Source organism: Haliotis cracherodii, unplaced genomic scaffold (genome assembly GCF_022045235.1).
Source record: "Haliotis cracherodii isolate W230 unplaced genomic scaffold, xgHalCrac1.p SCAF_8, whole genome shotgun sequence".
In the NCBI taxonomy this organism is placed as follows: Eukaryota; Metazoa; Mollusca; class Gastropoda; order Lepetellida; family Haliotidae; genus Haliotis; species Haliotis cracherodii.
In genome coordinates, this window is record NW_027266341.1 from 31643198 (window position 1) to 31663632 (window position 20435).

Consider the following 20435-nt stretch of genomic DNA (forward strand, 5'->3'; position numbering starts at 1 on the left):
CTTATTACATTTCTTGGTGGTGTCCAAACTGCACGAAATTGCTTAAAATGCAATCATATGTTTAAGAGATTTCGGAGGAGGGACGGGGCATGCCTCCAAACCCCCCTAGAGTTTTCCTCTTTTGGGGGGGAAAACCTGCTCACATCCCTGAACATGGGTACAATGACACGCAATCAGCCAAGTCACAGAGCCCAACGACCCGTGAAGATCCGGTGTAGAATATGTCTACGGCAACCCCTGCGTGCTGTAAAAGGCGACTATGCTTGTCGTAAAGACGACTATCAGGATTGGGTGGTCAGGCTCGCTGACTTGGTTGATGCATGTCATCTTATCCCAATTCTGTGGATCGATCTTCATGATGTCAATCACTGGATTGTCTGGTCCAGACTCAATTACTTAAAAATTGCCGTCATATTGCTGGAATATTGCTGTGTGCGGCGTTAAACAACAAGCAAACATACAGCCTGACCCAATTCTGATGTAAGTCAGCTTCTGCAACAAATATGAGGTACCGGCACCTATTCTGACTGGAATCCAACACAGAACATTGAATGTCAACACAACACAATTCATTGATACCCAAACTAAACTTTTATTGTACTTCCAACATGCAAAGTGTCAATACATTCACTGGTCATGCACAATAGTGCTAACACCCACTTATTGAGACACATACCTGGTGACTAAGAAACTGGTCCAGACTATTTCTCACAAGATGTAAATAACTTGATTAATTGACATGGCTAATGCTTAACAGACACTCACTGTAATATTCATACTAGTAGATAGTACATATGTATACATCTGACTTGTGTTCATAATACTTGTGTGTATATCACAACTTGAATGCTTGAAACACATCAATATAAGGCTTTAAAAAAAATAATAGTCTTGGTTCTAAGGCACCGCCTGCATCATGATAAAGTTTGCCGCACGTTTCGTTTTTATTTCGAAGCCCAACGGTAGTCAAATACTGTGTTCCAGTATTTTACTCATCAAGGAATACATTTCTGTAGGGAGGCCCTTTTCCAGGTTCATTGTACACAATTTTTTATTGATTACACAATTGTTTCTTGGTAACAAACGAGTATGAACAACCAACAACAAAAAAACACACAAAAAAGGCACCGCCCGCCTGCATTAAATTTTCAAAAACCATTGCCTGAGAACCAATTCTTTTTTTTTATAAGCCTCATTGATCAGTGTTGTCATTGTCTCATTAGTGTCTGATTGGGATTACAATTTGCCATATAATTGACAGACATTTTAAAGCACTGGGACTGTGCTCAATGGTGGAAACGTCTTGATTATGTAATGAATAACAAGATATCCTTTGACACTGACGTTCATACACCTAATAACGTAGGACAGTGCTACCCTATAATGTGTACCATGAAGCTGGTAATTCACTAATACTTTCACCACTACCGCTCAACTTCTGTTTGAGTGTGAATATGTGCATAAGTAAGCAGTTTGGAGTGTGATAGAATACCGGTAAGAGATATATCCCTTTCAAACGTGGAATAATATAGTACTGTGATGACATGACAAGACGGACGTCAGTGGTGATCCTCTCAATCTCATTAAAATCAGATCTTAGTGCTCATTACCACTTTTGTGTAGTGGTAGCGATAACTCAGACCTGATGTAATGAGATAATGATCCCGTTATATATACTACTCAAAAGAAGTTAAGGATCTCCCGATTCTTTCATATTTGCAATGTTAATCTGTCATGGCATGAGAGATTAACTATTGTAATATGAAAGAATCAGGTCTTTCTTAACTTCTTTTGAGTAGTATACTTGCACACTTCAACTTTTTTTGGCTTTCACTCTAATTCTACAATGTTATTATACAGGCCCTATGAAAACATTTCAATTCATGTCTAGTGTCTAATATCTAATGAATCCTGTTCTGGACAGACACTTTTTTTTTGGGGGGGGGGGGGGGGGGGGGGTTACAGATTTGCTAGTTCAAAGAATTATAAATTCCAGCTTCAAATACATTATTCAATTTCTCTCATGATGTGTCATAATTCGTTGTTTTGAAGTTTCAAAGATAATTTTTCAAAATGTTTTAGTAACAGTATTTCAAATAATATACTTATAGTGAGTATAGTTTATTTCACTATCAAAATCAGAAAAAGAATAATAACATCTGGCCTTAACCAACAAAAAAGGAGTATGGGCTAATTCAGTAAATGTAATTTTGAGAATGATGAGTCCGATATTAAAACAGGCCCATTTTCATTCTCAAATTTTATGCCCAAGAATCAAACACCATATAGTACTTCCTCTTTCACTTTCGATAATCATAAAAGTCCACACACTTGACATACACCGGAGAAATATATAAAAGTGAGTGAGTATGGTTTTACGCTGCTTTTAGCAATATTCCAGCAATATCACAGCGGGGGACACCAGAAATGGGCTTCACACATTGTACCCATGTCGGGAATCGAACCCGGGTCTTCTGCGTGATGAGGGAACGCTTTAACCACTAGGCTACCCGACCGCCCCAGATATATAAAAACAAAGTCAAATGCAATATACAACGTAAAAACACTATCAGTTGTAGCAGGATCATGAAAGGTACATGGGGTTTCATGGACCCCCCGTTTTATAGGTTAGAAACCTAACAAGGGACCCAGAAAACCCCATGTACCCCCCATGATCCTGCTTCAACAAATACATCTTACCGACATGTTTGAATGTGACATTGTAAAAGAATTAACATAAATTAAACATTGAAAGAAAACAGCAGTTCGATTGAGCTGAGGTTAACTTGTGCTATGTCACATGCCTTCCATGGACAAAGTGAGGCTATTTGATTTGAAGCAGGGAATAAGGGATTTATTCCTCTCAGAAAAGCACATGCTGCCTGTTTTTCTCGTGTTGGGGCATAAGGGATTTATTCTTCCGCTGAGAAATTTATTCCCATCCAAGGCGGCATACCATTACATCGTATTTTATCAAGGTCACATGGACCAATCATACCTTATCATTCAGTTCAGAAATAAAGTTCTCTTTTTAAAAAATCTATATCTAAAAAATAAAATCCAAATGGAGCCCAGAACAATGCTTAATTTCAGACAAAGAGCTAAGGCAATCTAGACTTGCCAAATCATTCTAGACTTGTGTTGGATTCATTCTTTATTTATTCTCTAGGGTCTGGGAGACAGACTACAAACAAACCTGCACACCAACAAACTACACATTGACGCTTATTCATCTAACTTGGTATGTGGTGTTCATAACAGACAATTGTAGGTCATAAGTTCAAGCATACCTACACATCTACTACAGCATCTTCCCGAGGCAAGGGAGTTAACTTGACTATAAAAGTCCAGTTTCCACTCTTGCCGAACTAGGCAGGAATTATGGAGTTACAATTTGGCTGGACTAACGAGTCTAAGCATAGTCCAATCAAAATCGTGCACCAAAATCGAAATCCGGTTTGTAAACTGTCATGCAGATTTCGGTCAATATCAGGATTTGCAAAGCATGTGCACCACCAACTCGTTGTCAACAGATAATTTCGAAGTCTTTTTATGTTTCTAATCAAGGTGCTCACTTGATTTGATGCACTTCGCAACTAAGGCCCGTTTTATCATAATATAGATCTTGACTATCGATCAGATCGTCTTGACTGGGCGCCGCCGTTTTGTTTAAAACAAATGCAAATGATACGAGAGCTGGAATCTGATTGGTCCATAGGAGAGGGTTAAAAGGGACATAACTCATAATAACCACTGGTGGCGAGCCCAGGAATTCAAGCTTAGTTCGGCAAGGGTGGAAACTGGACTTTTTAAGTCAGTTATCTCCCTTGCCTCGAGAAGATGCTACTACAGGGACTGAGGTATTTCATTCATTAAAACTTTCTATAAACCTAAACGATTCTAGAAAATATCACAGTCACAGATATGTACACATATCACAAGTGAGTATCCAAGGCCATCTGTGAGATCAATGCTTCACCATAACTTGTCGTTTAATATCCAAGGTTCTATATACTACAACGAAATGACATGACTGATTAACCATAGTAATATGGAAGAATTGGGGGGTAACTTTTTATCTCATTCTCTTGGACGGTGTCAACAGTTTCAAAGTTAATCAAGCATTTTGGTGGTTTGGGGAGTGTGTCTCAAATCTGATGAATCTGTTTTTCACACTTCAATGAACTTTGGAACTGGAATAGACCAAAAACCTTTAACCAATTTAACCAATGTCATTTTTTTAAATGTTACACTAAGCATCCTTTCTGTATATTTACTGCATGATAGTTTATGGCTTTTTCCCAAAAAATAAATAAATTCTGACTGGCTGGAGTGAGTTACTTCCCCTTACTGTCAACACTGCAAGTGAGTGAGTGAGTGAGTGAGTTGGGTTTAATGCCGCTTTTAACAGTATTCCAGTCATATCACTGCGTGTCAGCTTAATGTGGGAGGAAAGCCCAAAGTGATGTAGGTCTCAGACGTTTACCACTTCAGTGAAACCCACGAGCACAGGTATGGTCCTGACAAACCTAGAAACATAACCGGGGCGAACCGGGATTCGAACCCACAATCATAGGTTTCTGGTGTGCCCAAGGGACGCAACTCTGCATGGCGAATCGCGGCGCCTTAGACGACTGGGCCACCCGTGCCCCCCAACAATGCACGCTCCTTCTCAGCGTGTGACACCTTCGTTACACTCTTGGTAACATTGCTGCCACCAGTGTGGGCACGGCCATTACAGGAATCTTGAAATTGGCCCTCTAACCCCAAATGTAGTATCGTTTATACTTTTGTTTGGGAATGCCATCATATTTCATTTTGAAAAGTTTTACGACTGACCATATTTTCCAGATGAATTTACTTTGTTGTTTGTATAATCAGATTGGTTTCAAGATTGCAGACAAACGGAAAATCCACCAACTTCTCCCTTACATTCTTACCATATCAATTACAAGATAGTTTTAATGAAATACAAATTCAAATTGACAAACAAAGAAAAGTAATTTAGCAGGGGTAAGTGTATTCGATTGCGTTGTTCAACTCCAAGCATGGTTGTGCTCACCTATCACAGTGGGGAGTTTTGACTGGTGGCAGCAATAGTATAGAGAGCTCCGCGAACAGTCTATCGCTGTGAGGAGCTTGTTAACACTGCATTGTCACATTACTCAGTACAAAAGTAATTCCTTCAGGAAAGTATCTATTTTTATGGCAAAGTCGTCTCTGTACTGCTTTGCAAGATTCTAGAAATATTTTTTTTTATTCTAACACAAAAGTGTTTTGGGTCAGAAGTTAAAAACATATTTCTAAAAAATGGTCATCCATATTTTCATATTCCCCCCAAAAATGCCTTCAACATCTTCTGGTCCTAATCTAGTTCTAGAACTTTGTTTTCAGGAAATGGCTAGATATATTATATTTTCATCCTGAAAATATTGATTCCTAGAATACATTTTCACACTCAGGTAGGGCACACAACTTAAAAACAAATTTGTATAGGTGAGGAATAATTTGTAATTTCTGTACCAGAAACTTCAACCAAAACACTTTTTCAAATATCACTTTCCTCCCCCTTAAAAGTGAGTATATGTATGTGGTGTTAAAACATACTTTTAGTCTCATACATCATTTCAGAAAGGACGAGTGTATTTTGTGAATGGGCAAATCGTGTTCAATAATCTTGTAATTATATTAAAAACATTTCAGCTAACAATATAGTCATGTCATACATTTACTTTTAGTATAACCAGCATCTTGTACATTTCTGAAAGTATTAGTGTTTGGAAAGCTTCAGAAAGTGTGCACCCTACAACCTTGTCTGAATCCACTGGATCAGCCTCGAACAACATAAGTGTTTGGAATTCCATGCTGAATGTTTGGAATGTACAGATTAAAAAATATATCTGAACCTTAGGCCCAATATCCGGTGTACCCTTAAGTATACTTCTGTAAATATCATGTACTTTATTAAATTGAAGCCATTGGTGATGAAGATGGTTCTGCTGACATTACTCCTATCCTGTTTGCAGGCTCCCTGTCCATTTATCGAGTTGCACCCGACTCGCCTAAAATCCGACTCGCCTAAAAAATATATATGATATTTTGGTATGTGTTTGGCAAATATAACTTAGGTTAGGCCTAATGATCACAATTACTAGTATATTCATACACAAGTATGGAAATAATATAAAAAACAACAACGTATCATCCATAGAATTTGTCTTCTGTCATATTTACATCTGCACTTCATGTTGAGTCAGTGAGTCAGAGCCCAGTCGGTTACGCTATTGGGACCGAGACTACAACACTAACATTTAGTTACATTATGTGTATAAAATGCATTACTATGCATTTCTGATAGTTACATACTTATTCTAAAATACAAAAAACGACCGTAGTTCACTCAAATTTTTTTTAGGCGAGTCGGGTCAAAATCTTTTTAGGCGAGTCGGATTTTAGGCGAGTTGGGTGTATCCCCATTTATCTACCACTGCATTAACTCATGTAGAAATACATTCAGGCTAATTCTCACTCAATCTGAGCAATCTCTTTAAAATCAGATCTTCGTTCTTGCTTCCACTAAACAGCACTACTTTCAAACTGGCGAATATTTTGACAAGTTCCTGATTCAAAATTTGAAAACTGAACAAAAGAACATACTGGACGGTCTAATCGAAGGCCTAGACGCTATGGCAATACTTCCCATGGGCTATGCAAAGTCTCCGTTCAAATGTTTGTCCCACTGAAGCGACAGATAGACTATGTTTTTGACGGATTCTATCGTAAAGCCCATAACTGTTGTTTGGAATACCCTGTGTTTAACTTTTCAAGATTGCATGGTTAGAAAGCACATTCCTACTGTCAACTTCCTAATCTGGTAAGCTACAATCTGATTGGTCAGATAAAAGGTGATTCTTATGTGACCCGCAATGGATGTCGTCAGATGATGAACCTAGACATGTCAATGATAGAATTTTATAGTCCCTGTTTTTTTTGTTTTGTTTTTTTGTTTATTGCCGCACTCAGGAATATTCCAGCTATATGACGGCGGTCTGTAAATAATCGAGTCTGGACCAGACAATCCAGTGATTGACATCATGAGCATCGATCCACGCAATTGGGATCCGTTGACATGCATCAACCAAGTCAGCGAGCCTTACCACCCGATCCTGTTAGTCCCCTCTTACGACAAGCATAGTCGCTTTTATAGACCCTGCTACAAGCACTTGTTCAAACCCAAACCAAATCTGTATCCATAGGACAAGCTTTCCAGTAAACATTATCAGATTTGTGAACACAATGACTTTCTGAAGTCCTGAACCTCCCATGTTGTGACCTCTCATGAGGAACAACTGGGAATCTGTTTTGGAATTCCTCAAGCTCATTATAATCAGATCTTAGTTCTCACCATCGCTAAACAAAGATCTGACGACATCCCATTACAGGTCACATCAGACCGACACTTGGCGAATTTTGACCGACCAATGGAAGGACTGACATGATGTCAACATTAGCCAATCAGAAGGCAGATTTCTCGTGCATTGCGGCACAAATTTCAAATTGGTGATTACGCTTTGAAACATATTTTGACAAATTTTTAATCTGGAATATATCTGGAGTATATATAAAACCTCATTTCATCGGTCGATTTAAGCCACTAGTTCCAAGCTTGAGTACTGTAACATTCTCTCCGGTCTTGTAATCTCAGCTACTATTGTCTGCCTTCAAGTAGCTGGAACATCACTGAGTGCTGCATTAAACATAATCTATTTTTTTAAACCAAAAACAATAATAAAAGACCATATAATAACTCTAAAATCTACAGAAAATGATGCCATATAGCAGGTTTGTGCTTGTAGACTCAAAAGTGTTTGGTACGAACTAATTTATATACCTCAAATTAGGTAACATAAAGCAGTAAAAAGGCTGTGCAATCAGAGGCATTTTATTGTGATTTTGACACCCCCCTGATTGACCAATTATATTCAGGTATTTTGACATTCATAAATACATAAATAAAATCAGCTGTAATCCATACCAATGGTATGTCACAAGCAAGAGGTGTTGGTCAATAGTCATTGTATGTGAGGGAATGAGGTACATTACATCAGAGACGGACCATTTTATGTATGGCGAGAGCCCCACGATAACGCTTATCCAGCCCTAGAAAATCATGCTGATTGTTAATCTCGTTCAACTTTCGAAAACTGGATAAAAAAGGTATGTAGAGTGTATTAAGAATGAAAAAGAATAATTTTTTTACATATTTCGAAAAAAAAGAAAATGGTCGTCCCTAAGCCTAATATCCTAGAGTTGTCCTAAGTGGAATCATCAATTACTTCAATACAAAGTCACAGACTAGTGACAGGTGATCTGACGGATATGTGTGTGATGGCAGTCTGTTTTCTCCAATCTCGTGGACGGTTGGCATCATCAACACAGACTTCAGACCTATCTTGCTTGGCGTGAACCACACGTAGTCAATTGTCCGACTCAGTTCCTTCTTGCCGGTAATCCCTCCTCTGACTTTCCAGGTGGTGAAGGGAATCTCGGACCCATCCCCGGACAGCTGGGCATAGGAGCTGACCAGTCCCACCTTACTTTTCTGGAACACTTCATAGACTTTCTCTGTCTGTTCAGCATTGAAATCTCCACAGACAATCACCGGATGGTTGCCAGTCATAGCCTCCAGTGTAGCATTAAGAAAATGTCCCTGTTCATATCGAACATCCGAAAATCCATTCTTGGCTTTCAGATGGGTCACAGCAACATAAAACTGCTTGCCTCCTTTCTTTGTTTGAAATTTGCAGATGATGGAGACCTGATTTGTTGCATATCCCATCAGATTCTGCAAGACGATGTTCTCCTGGTCGAGGAGATCTAGCTCCTCAGTTTTCCAGAAGACTGCGCATCCATCTGGTCCGTACGAGATGTCACAGTCGAGACACGGGGAGTACGGTTTGGGGAAAAATACTCCCTTATATCCCACAGATTTCAGTTTCTCCTCAAGAAAAGAGAATCTGTCCACTTCCTGAAGACACAGCACGGAGGCATTGTAGGTGAGCAGTTCTTCCAGGATGTGCAAGTGACGATTGTCCCAATCCAGAGCTTCAATTGGACAGAGGCAGAAGTTGTCATCACCCTGACTCAAGGCTGAAACAACCAACACATGATACATGATACTTGATACTTGATATTTGATACTTGATACATGATACATATTTTATACTTGATACTTGATACATGATACATGATATTTGATACTTGATACATGATACTTGGTGCATGATACATGATACATATTTGATACTTGATACATGATACATGATACTTGATACATGATACATGATATTTGATACTTGATACATGATACTTGATGCATTCATGATACATGGTACTTGATGCATTCATGATACTTGATACATGATGCTTGATACTTGATACATGATACTTGATACTTGATGCATTCATGATACTTGATACATGATACTTGATACATGATACTTGATGCATTCATGATACTTGATACATGATACATGATACTTGATACATGATGCTTGATGCATTCATGATACTTGATACATGATACATGATACATGATGCTTGATACTTGATACACGATACTTGATGCATTCATGATACTTGATACATGATATATGATGCTTGATACTTGATGATTGATACTTGATACATGATACATGATACTTGATACATGATGCATACACACTCAGGTAAAACTAACACTCAGCTATATATATTCCAGCTATACGACAGTGGCCTGCAAATAAACTTATGATTAACGGATCCACACCTGGGAGTACATGGCAGCGCAATCAAAGAAGTCATCGGGCCTGGCCACCCAATCCTCCTACGACTAGCATAGGTTGCTGGGGACCTATTCTAACCCAGAAACCCCATGTCTTGATACCTTTTGACAATGGTTATTATATAAAGGATAAATAAGGGACAAATGTACTTTCACACAAGTAAACTGTACAAACCATTTAATACACAATATTATTTACAAAATATACCTTGGGCTTGGGGAAAGTATATTATAAATCTCAAAGAAAAAGAAGGTGGCAAACATATTTCCTTACTGCCTAGCCCTATGTGAAATGATAATGAATGGGTTTAAAGATGGACCCCCAGCTTAGGGGTCACATCTTCCTGAGGCAAGGGCATTAACTGACTGTAAAAGTCCAGTTTCCACCCTTGCCGAAGTAGGCTGGAATTTATGGGCTTGATCGTAGCACCACTAGTGGTTATTATGAGTTATGTCCCTCCTACTCACTCCAACTGACCTATCAGATTCCACCTCTCAAATCACATGCATTTGCTTCAAACAAAATGGTGGCGCCCAGTCAAGACAATCTGATCGATAATTAAAATCTGTAAGAGGGTCTTATCAGGCTAAGTGCTTCAAAGTACATGAGCAGCTAGATCAAAAAGACAAACAGATTTGGAAAATATCTGTGAAAGCTGCACGGCAGTTGGGGATTTAGTTACAGGATTTTGATTCGACTTTGCATAGACTCGTTAGTCCAGCCAAAATATAACTCCATAATTCCAGCCTAATTCTGAAAGGGTGGAAACTGGACTTTTATAGTCGGTTAACTCCCTTGCCTCGGGAAGATGATGGGTCAAGATTACAATCAGTAATTTCATAACAGCTAAGCTACTGTAAATCGTGAAATTAATGTGTCGCCAAAAGAATGTGACCACTGGTCCTTAGCCAAAAATGTGACTCAATATGAATGCGACACCCCCTCCTCTCAAGCATCAGTGGATTTATATCTAAAGAAAACGTCCTCTGTCAGGTTAACAGGAGAATCCTCACTTTAATCCAAACATACATTAATCCAATCACACACCAAATAGCACCGCTTATTAGCGCTGAGTAGAGTACTTCCGCTTAAACAATACATGCGTGCTGGCTCGTGTCGGCCTATGGTTGATTAACTTGTAATTCTATGTTAACCAGAGTGACCATGGAGTGATATTGAGTGTGGGACTATACTCAGCATCATAATTGAGGGATCACACCGATAATATGAAAAAAATGTAGAACTTCCAAGAGTGCAGTTCAGTGGCATCTTGAATGAACCATTTCATACCATATGCGGACCTACTGACGCTTGTTGGTATATGTTCATGTTCGACACCCTACATACCTAGGTGACCCTTCAATAATGAAGCTGAGTATATATATTGATTACAAGATTAATAGACTCACATCATAATCTGATTCATTGACCAGTATTTGTCTCGTTGTCACACTTAGGTTCCTAAGAGCCCACATAAAACATCCAAACAAGTACCAATCTCATTAAAATCAGATCTTAGTTCTCGCTGCTGCTAAACAAAGATCTGAGGACATCCCATTACGGGTCACGTCAGACCGACCTTTCGCGAACTCTGACCGACCAATGGAATTACTGACAAGAAGTCGACATTAGCCAATCAGAAGGCTTTACGACACTTATTTCAAATTGGCGACTACGCTTCGAAACATATTTGACAAATTCTCGCTTAAAAATTTGAAACCTGAACAAAAGAACATTCTCGAATGGCTAATATATGGTCTAGATTGTATAGATTCAGTCGTTAAGCCCGTAACTATCGTTCAGAATACCCCGTTTTAAAGTTTTCGAGGCTGCATGATAAGAAATCACATTCCGACTGTCACTTTCATGATCTGGTAAGCGACGCTCTGATTGGTCAGATGTAAGGTCGTTTTAACGTGACCCCTAATGGGATGTCCTCAGATCTTTGTTTAGCTGTAGCGAGAACTTAGATCTGATTTTAATGAGATTGAACAAGTACATTGTTGCACAAAAATATTTAGTTCTATTCCTGCATAAAAATAGCTTAGAAAAGTACCTTGCGCCAAAATGTTCCATTGAAATATTCTTACACAGGGGCCATCCTCATCACTTAGGGATTTAAACTGCCTCTTTAAAAGGGAGGGTAGATTCTTCTTGGACACTGCAGTCTGCACCTCCTTTAACACAACCTGAGTTCCCATAGATTCTTCAGCACTCATCTTTAACTGGCAATGAGATGGCATCAAAAATACATTAGCCCTGCAAACACAATCAAAACAATCTCTGTCAAATTGTACAATTCACAGGAATTACAATGAGAAACATTAGTGAGTGAGTGAGTAGAGTTGTGATGATAAATCGATATGTATTTGAATCACGATCTCTAGGTATCCGATACGATATATCGATATGATTTTCTATGTATCCATACAATAATGATACATTTCATTGAATAAATTAATCTGTTCTGAAACAAAACATTTACTCGTAATACAACCGGAAACGCTGTCTCGTGGACACCGCCATGTTTGAGGTTGCTATGTAACGTTTAATCTCGCCTAGCCTCGCTAGTTAAAATGCCGGCTCTTGACAAGCAAGCAATGTGTCAGAGTTTATAAAGCCTCCGGCATCGTTTAAAAGTGCTGTGCGGAAGCATTTCTTTCTGTCGAGAGACAAAACAAAGGTGTCGTGCACTATTTGCAATACCATGTCAACATATAATGACAACACGATGAATATGGCAGCCCATTTGAAGAGACGCCATGCTAGTGAAGATGTTCAAATTCACAAGAGGGCAAAACTGGATCCTCAAACTTCCAACTCGTCGTCGAAGAATTCTGCTGGTGAGAATATCATGAACATGTTTCGTCGTAAAGAGAAACTGCCTCCTAATAGTGAACGATCTAAGGCTATCACTAAGACTCTTGCTCAGTTTATTGTCAAAGATCTCCAGCCATTTTCAATAGTTGAGAGTGAAAGGTTTGTGAATTTAATTGAAACTCTGGAGCCGAGGTACAAACTTCAAACAGAAAAACTTTATCAAAGAAAATAATTCCAGAAATGTATGAGGAGACAAAGCAAGAAGTCATAGATAAACTCAGTCAGCAGTTTCGTTAACCACTGATGGGTGGACCAGCTGATCCACTGAGGGATACATTACAATCACAAGCCAACACATCAACATTGAATGGAAAATAGTTCCCTTTGTTCCACAGACAAGAATCATCGAGCAGTCACACACAGGGGTAAACAGTGGTAAAGTGCTGAAAGATGCAGTGGAAGAGTGGGGTCTTCAGCATAAACAGGCTGGCCTTGTCACAGATAATGCTGCCAATATGGGGATAGCGGCGGAGGTGGCAGACATGAAACACATATCCTGCTTCGCTCATACTTTGAATTTGGCCACCCAAAAAGGACTCAAGTTACCCAGAGTAACCACACTCTTGGGAAGGGTTCAGGAGGATAGTGGCGTTCTTTCACAGGAGCACAGTGGACTTTGCCAAATTGAAGATCAACCGAGAATGACTTGATCTGCCTAAAACAAAACTAAAATTGGATGTTATTACGCGATGGAATAGCACTCATGATATGATTCGAAGTTACCTCCAACGTCAGCCTGCCATATATGCCACTCTCATTGCAACTAAGGAAATCAAGAGAAAGGAAACAGATATCAGTACACTCAGCGAGACAGACATCCAAAACTTAGAGCTTCTTGTTGATCTTCTGCGGCCACTCAAAGGAGCAACTGAAGTCCTTTGTGAGGAGAAGTTTCCAACACTGTCCATTGTTGCCCCAAAGCTCCATTTGATAAAGACTCAGATGTGCATCAAAGATGAAGATCCACCTTTTGTGAAAGAGGTCAAGACAGCCATATCTGCTGATCTCAACAAGAGGTATACAAAACCAGAAGTGTTGCAAATTCTACATACTGCATCAGCAGTAGATCCAAGATTCAAGTCCCTGCCCTTCTTGTAGGATGATGAAAAGGCTTCTGTCTTAACAGATCTATCAACATCTGTAGCTGAGTACTGGGATAGCAATTGTGTATGTATATCTAGTTTATTCTATCCCTTTAAACTTGAATGTCACAGGCCATATTCCATATACTAACTCACTGTATTAAGAAAGTAAAAAATAATTAGAATGAAATTTATCAGTTATGAATGACAATTTGGAAATTTGTATAATTTTCTTCTGAAGTTTATATTTCATGTACCGGGTACATGAATTTATGAAAACAATGCAATCTCTATTTTCAGTTTCCAGCCACTGACAAAGGTGAAGCAGGAACCTGAACCGAACACAGCACCAATGGACCCACCCCTGCCCAATTTGAATCCAGTCTCATCTGTTGACGAAGATGTCGCTGTTGTCAAGACAGAACAAGACACTGCAGACAGTGGTGCCGAGTCATCAGGGTGCCAATCCACTTGATTGGTGGAGAGTGAATCATCATCTGTATCCAATGATAGCACACTATGCAAAGTCAGTATTATGTATTCCAGGCACATCAGTACCCTCAGAGAGAGTTTTCTCTACTGCTGGGGACATCATGACAGCTCAAAGGGCCAATCTGAGTTGGAAGCATGTGGATAGAATGATTTTCTTGAAAAAGAATGTTAAGCATTTCTAGACATGTGAAAGTCTAATGTTATAAGGTTCATTATTCATTTCAGTTGAATTATTTGAATTTGCATTTACAAGTGTTACACACTTTCAGATAGTCATTTGCAGCAATCTTTGTTTAATGATGATAATTGACTTTTATTAATTGTTAAGAATTTGACAGATTATTGAGATTAAGATTTTTGTGTGCAAGACTGACTTGTAAAGCAAGTACTGTTTTGTTAGTTTTGTTGCTGACTTTTAAGAACACTTAGCAATGTCATATATGTTTTGATAGATCATATATGGTATTAGCACTTTTGACTGAATGAATTTTAGTGATTGGTCATTTTAACTCATTCAAGTCTTTTATTCTGCAAGAATTCCTTCATAAACAGGTATGGTGCTAATTATTATTGTACCTTTCTGACTGTATCAAGTGCCAATTGAGATTGATATTTGATATTATTTTTGTTAACATTTTGACTGAGTGAACTTTTGCAATCATTACTGAATATTTCTAGTAACAGTATTGTCAGTTGTGACACTTTGTGTGTTCTAAAGTTCAAGTTGTGTAAACTGAGGGTATGAAAACTGAGTTTCAGTTCCTCCACAAGTCCATTCCTAACTGTTCATTATAAGCTTGATTATATTTCTTGCTCAGGGACAAGCAAATTCAGCATAAATAGAAAATATATTGATTTCAGTGTGATGAAAATTCTTTGTGTTTTACCCAATCATGGTTTAATGGCCAAGAAATATCTATTTTCATATGTGTGCCAAATTACACTGTGTGCCAAATTGATTTTTATTTTGTATTTTCCTAAATAAAAGTTTCAAATAAAAAGTTTTTGAGATCTTTTTTTCATTTAACTTCTTGAATTTAAGAACAAAATTACATGGATTACAGAAAACAAAACTGCGGAACTTAGTTCATAGATTTGATTTTCTTAAAAACAGGCATGTTCAGCAGTAAATTGTGTATCGTTATACATATCGAATCGAATTGAATCGTAAAGCAAATATCGCGATAAGTATCGTATCGGTTTCAATGTGTATCGTCACAACTCTATGAGTGAGTGAGTGAGTGAGTGAGCCGGGTTTAACATAGCTATGAACCAAATTTCAGTCATATCATGGTGTGTCAGCACACAACGATGCAGGTCTTAAACATTTACCACTTTGGTGAAATCCAAGAGCTTGGTGATGACAACCTAGAAGCAGAATCGGGTGAATCTGGGATTCAAATCCCCTGATCATAGATTTCTATCACGCCAAAGGGACACAACTCTGAGTAGCGAATTGCATGACTAGGACTGGGACAATATATTATAGTTAAGTCTGGGACGAGTCCAAATTTACTACCCAGGTACCTGACCCCCTTTCAGGTCTCAAGCCCTGGAACAACCTATTCAGATACACGTATAAAACGATCTGACCTTGCTTACGCTGAAGTGACTGAAGCTTTAACTTGACTCAAACATATAAAAGTCAGAAGGAATCGTGCATAGTCAAAAAGAAATGTCAACATCAGCAATATGTAGAGTAACCACAGAGCTTTATTGTTGGCACCAATAAACAATATATCTTGTGACTAACAATGGGGCCCGGTAGCGTTGTAGGTACCCAAGTCCTACTCAGGATCCACACAACCTGAGTGCCTGAGTTACACATCCCAATCCCAGCCCTACCGTAGCCTATATGGGCTTGCCTGAAATGAACTGTATTGAGTGAGTGAGTTCAATAGTGCCTGAGTTACACATCCCAATCCCAGCCCTACCTTAGCCTATATGGGCTTGCCTGAAATGAACTGTATTGACTGAGTGAGTGAGTTTGGTTTAACGCTGCTTTAAACAGTATTCCAGCTATATCACGGCATGTCAGCTTAATATGGGAGGAAATGCCGAAGTGATGCAGGTCTCAGACGTTTAGGGCTACCACTTTTGTGAAACCCACGAGCACCATATTCCTTACAACGGTTGTGCTTGATAAATAATAGAGTGAGTTTGATACCAACTGACATCGTTAAGAATGGTTGAGATACACACATCCTTTTTGTTAGGTCATAAATAGCAGTCTTAGCAAGTTGGATTCAAGTCATGGTATAGGCTGACAAACCTAGAAACATAATCGGGGCGAACTGGGATTTGAACTCTGTACTGTATTGACATGACCTTCCCTTGCTCTTTACCCTGTCTGCCCATTTGCTGTCTATATTTTGTAATAAGTGCCACATGTGAAAAGCCTCTATGTACTCAAGCAAATCGTTAAAACTTTGATTGATCCACATCATCAGCTGATCAAAAACCATTACACAGATGAATGACTTGAATCCAACTTGCTGAGACTGTTATTTATTACCTGACAAAAAGGATATGTGGATCTCAACCATTCTTAACGATGTCAGATAGTATCAAACTCACTCGATTATTTATCAAGCACAACCGTTGTAACGAAACGCCGCTCGAAACGGAAAGTTATTGACCGAAATCCGGACACAGCACGTCATTTTCAAACACCAAGAGTTCAGAAACCGGATATTGTTATTTAACATTATGTAGTATATTGTATACAGGCAGCATATTTCACAATGTCACGTTAACCTTTCAAAACAAATGCCCTTTGGATCTTACCCTTATTATAATCTCTATAAACGAAGTCAATGGCAACAACAAACGTACCGGAAGTGCAATGTGACATAAATTACTAGGATCCTGTCTATAGATGCGCTCAGAGGACGCGCATTGCAACTAAAAGAACGTCTTTGGCTTGTACAGGATGGGCCAGGGCGATCCGCCCATAAGTCTTTGTGAAACAGAAAGATATTTTGTTGTTTTGAGTTTTTGACCATACTCAAATACAAAATTTATGTAGTTATTCACACTAGTTTCGGTTAGGCATTGTGAGATCGCGCTACACATTAAAAGATGATGAAACATCAAGGTTATCAACAAAAACTGAAGTTACTTGGAAAGTTAATAGAGTGATATAACAATGTATTGTACATAGTTAAAAAAAGTACATTGTAACTCACTTTAAAAAAAATTGATTTAGAATAATCTGGTTCTCAATTCGCTTGAATTTGGAAGATTCGGAAATTTATTAAATATTTGTGAAAATGTTGGCATTTTCAGGGGTGGTGGTGGGGTGGGGGGTGGAATCCAACAAGAAAATCGGGGCTTTGAAAGGCATTTAGAAGTTATACACATAAGGAAGATACCGGTAATATATGGTTGTCAACTTCTTTATTATGAGGAACACAACGTTTCGGAACAACAATTAGTAGTCTGTCATACATGTACAGACCCTGAAATAAATATCGTTGGATCATAGGTTTTCGGACATCATACGTTTACGGATGGGTACCCACAGGACTACCCGGACCCGTGGTTAGTCACGTGACATATTGTTTAATGACAAAAAGTATCTAGAGCTCTGGTTACACTACAAGTCACTAAAGTTCGCATTTCTTTCTGACTATGCACCCATTCCTTCTGACTTTTCATATCGTTGAATAAAGATATAACATAAGTCAACTTCAGTGTATGCATGACCAGATTTTACAAACACTGTAAATACTCAGATTATCGCCTGTTTTTAAGATAAAGTCGTCTTTAATAAGTGAGTGAGATGTTTTACAGTTGCGATTAGCGAGAAAACTACGAGTGTTTTTTAAGCTTCCGAAAACCCATAACACGGGAATATATCCAAAACAGACCATGCAAGTCTTAGAATATCAAAACGCGTGCTTGTATTTACTGCAGGAACTATAGTTTAGCTATATCAACCGGTTTTGCTAACAAACAATGAAAACTCTCAACACCACCGGGTTTATTCAATGACATTTGCATGTAGAGATGATAGATTACTGAGAGGAGCTATTGTACGCTTGATAACACCAGTAACCCTGTTGCTTGGCTGACGTCACATGGCATTGTTTCGCCGGTGTATCTTTCATTAAAATTCATAGGACATTATGACGTGTTTGTTAACCTTGCGGCGCAGGGCCCCGTTCCACAAAGCGACCGTAGCGGTTTTTGTTGAAGTATGGGAGTTGCGATCACACCAGCGCTAAGGTGGCTATGTAGAGCGGATCACTGAATTCTAAAGGTTGGCCGTTGTATGGTATTACAATTATACGTGTCAATTTTCAATGTATTTGAAGTATTATTCTGTTAAACTCAATTGGATTATTCTGTGGATAGTGCAGATGTCTACCTATTGACACACAATGAAATTTAAAAAGAAGAAGTAATAAACGACAGGTTAAAAAATATGATACTCGCTCCCAATTTTATGAAACGAGTGAACAGCTCTGGTATTTGACTCGATTTCGCTCGTCAGATACCAGAACTATTCACTCGTTTCATAAAATTGGTGACCCGTGAAGATCCGGGTTAGAATTGGTCTTCATGCAGCAACCCGTGCTTGCCGTAAGAGGCGACATTGCTTGTCGTAAGAGGCGAGTAACGGGATCGGGTGGTCAGGCTGGCTGACTTGGCTGATTCATGTCATCATATTCCAATTGCGTAGATCGATGCTCATGATATCAATCACTGGATTCTCTGGCCGAAACTTGATTATGTACAGACGCCGTCATATCTTGAGTGCGGATTTAAACAACAAACAAACAAATAAATAAACGACGAGTGAGAGTTGTGTATCGAACAAGAAAACACAGCAGGGACGATAAACCACGAGGGGCGCAGCTACGTTCTCGCTACGTGCAGCGGTAGCGAGCTCTGAGATCTGTTTTTGATTAGATTTGAATATTGTTGAGTGCATTAGAAACAATAAAAACTTACAACGATCAGAAAAACGCTTCAAGCTGGCTTGACAGGAGTCGGAAGACTTGACCCGTGTTGCTGTATTCCGGATCTGTGCTTCACAGTGACTCACAAGGAAGTCAGGTCAGTGTGCAGAAAGTTTGCCGTGAGGGGACAATGCGTAGTTATATCCATATTTATCAACAAGTGTGATGCGTGATAATTGCATGCAATCCTGCTGTAAACAAACAATAACCTACCATTTGGATGTATGTCACTGACACGTCCAAGGACAAACCGCACGCCCTGCAATGAACATTGATGGCAAGTGAGCTTTGTCACTAGTTCTTGCACTCAATGCAGCGATGTTGTTCAAACTGTTGTCAGAAGCAAACGCCATTGTTGAAGTCAGTGAGTGACTTGGGTTTAAATCTGCTATGAAGGGGTTTTAGGCTAAAACGGGCGTGTCCACTCACTAGTAGGAAGACGTGATTAAAAGACGCACTGTTGGTAAAAAGTCTGCGCGTTTATATGCACCTTTATTTTATCGGGCGAGTCTTTACTAACTGGTTTCTTTGGCAAAAGGTATTGTTACAAGACGTTATGTTTGGAATAAATCTGTTTGCGCGAATCAGTTACTATACATCTTTATTTAGGAGAAGTGAGCTTACAAGATATATTGTTGGAAATATTGCATGTGAAGAAAATATATCTTCATACCCTGTAAGAAAGTACAGTTGAATATAATTTAAAATAAGACACCTATTTAATGTCTAGTTTTCTTGTTGCAAAATAGTATAGCAATAGTATGAAGATACCGTGACAGTCAAGGTACCGTTTTCTCTTGATGCCGTTTCAGCCATAACCGCTTTGAATGGGGTTTCGGAAATAATAAAGCGTGTCAGCACACTTCCAAGGCACTGTGCACGGGTGGTCCTGTCATATAAGGCGCCGCGATTCGCTGTGCAGAGTTGCGTCCCTTGGGCACGACAGAAACCTATGATTTGGGGCTCGAATCCCGGTTCGCCCCGATTATGTTTGTCAGCACCATACCCGTGCTCTTGGGTTTCACCAAAGTGGTAACATCTGAAACCTGCATCACTTCGGGCTTTCCTCTCACAATAAGCAGACACACAGCGATATACACTGTGAACAGCGGTGTTAAACCCATCTCACTCACTCCAAAGGAATCTTAAACTAACGGAGATCGTAGAGGTTTAAATACCACTTTATGAAA

General features: G+C 39.0%; 1 protein-coding gene across 3 annotated transcripts; it reads right to left on the reverse strand.

Moving 5' to 3' along the window:
- Positions 1-2663: 2663 nt before the first annotated feature.
- LOC139450099 (nocturnin-like) lies at positions 2664-19282 on the reverse strand. Of its 3 annotated transcripts, none has more exons than XM_071231746.1 (3): positions 19238-19282; positions 11881-12049; positions 2664-9150 (listed from the first exon to the last, which is right to left on the reverse strand). In XM_071231746.1, the coding sequence occupies exons 2-3, from the start codon at positions 12041-12043 to the stop codon at positions 8333-8335; spliced, it is 981 nt and encodes a 326-aa protein (XP_071087847.1). In that variant the 5' UTR covers positions 12044-12049; positions 19238-19282; the 3' UTR covers positions 2664-8332. The 3 variants fall into 3 exon arrangements, with proteins under 3 accessions (XP_071087847.1, XP_071087845.1, XP_071087844.1); XM_071231744.1 differs by lacking the exon at positions 19238-19282 and adding an exon at positions 17066-17130; XM_071231743.1 differs by lacking the exon at positions 19238-19282 and adding an exon at positions 17066-17109 and having other exon boundaries at positions 11881-12083.
- Between the last annotated feature and the right edge of the window lie 1153 nt (positions 19283-20435).

What these genes read in the sequence shown, in the direction of transcription:
- LOC139450099 (XM_071231743.1), bottom strand. Translation starts at nt 12,067, where the DNA reads ATGCCATCTCATTGCCAGTTAAAGATGAGTGCTGAAGAATCTATGGGA. An exon ending in ATGGAACATTTTGGCGCAAG is followed by an intron (nt 9,151 to 11,880) that starts GTACTTTTCTAA and finishes TGGTTGTTTCAG; the next exon opens with CCTTGAGTCAGGGTGATGAC.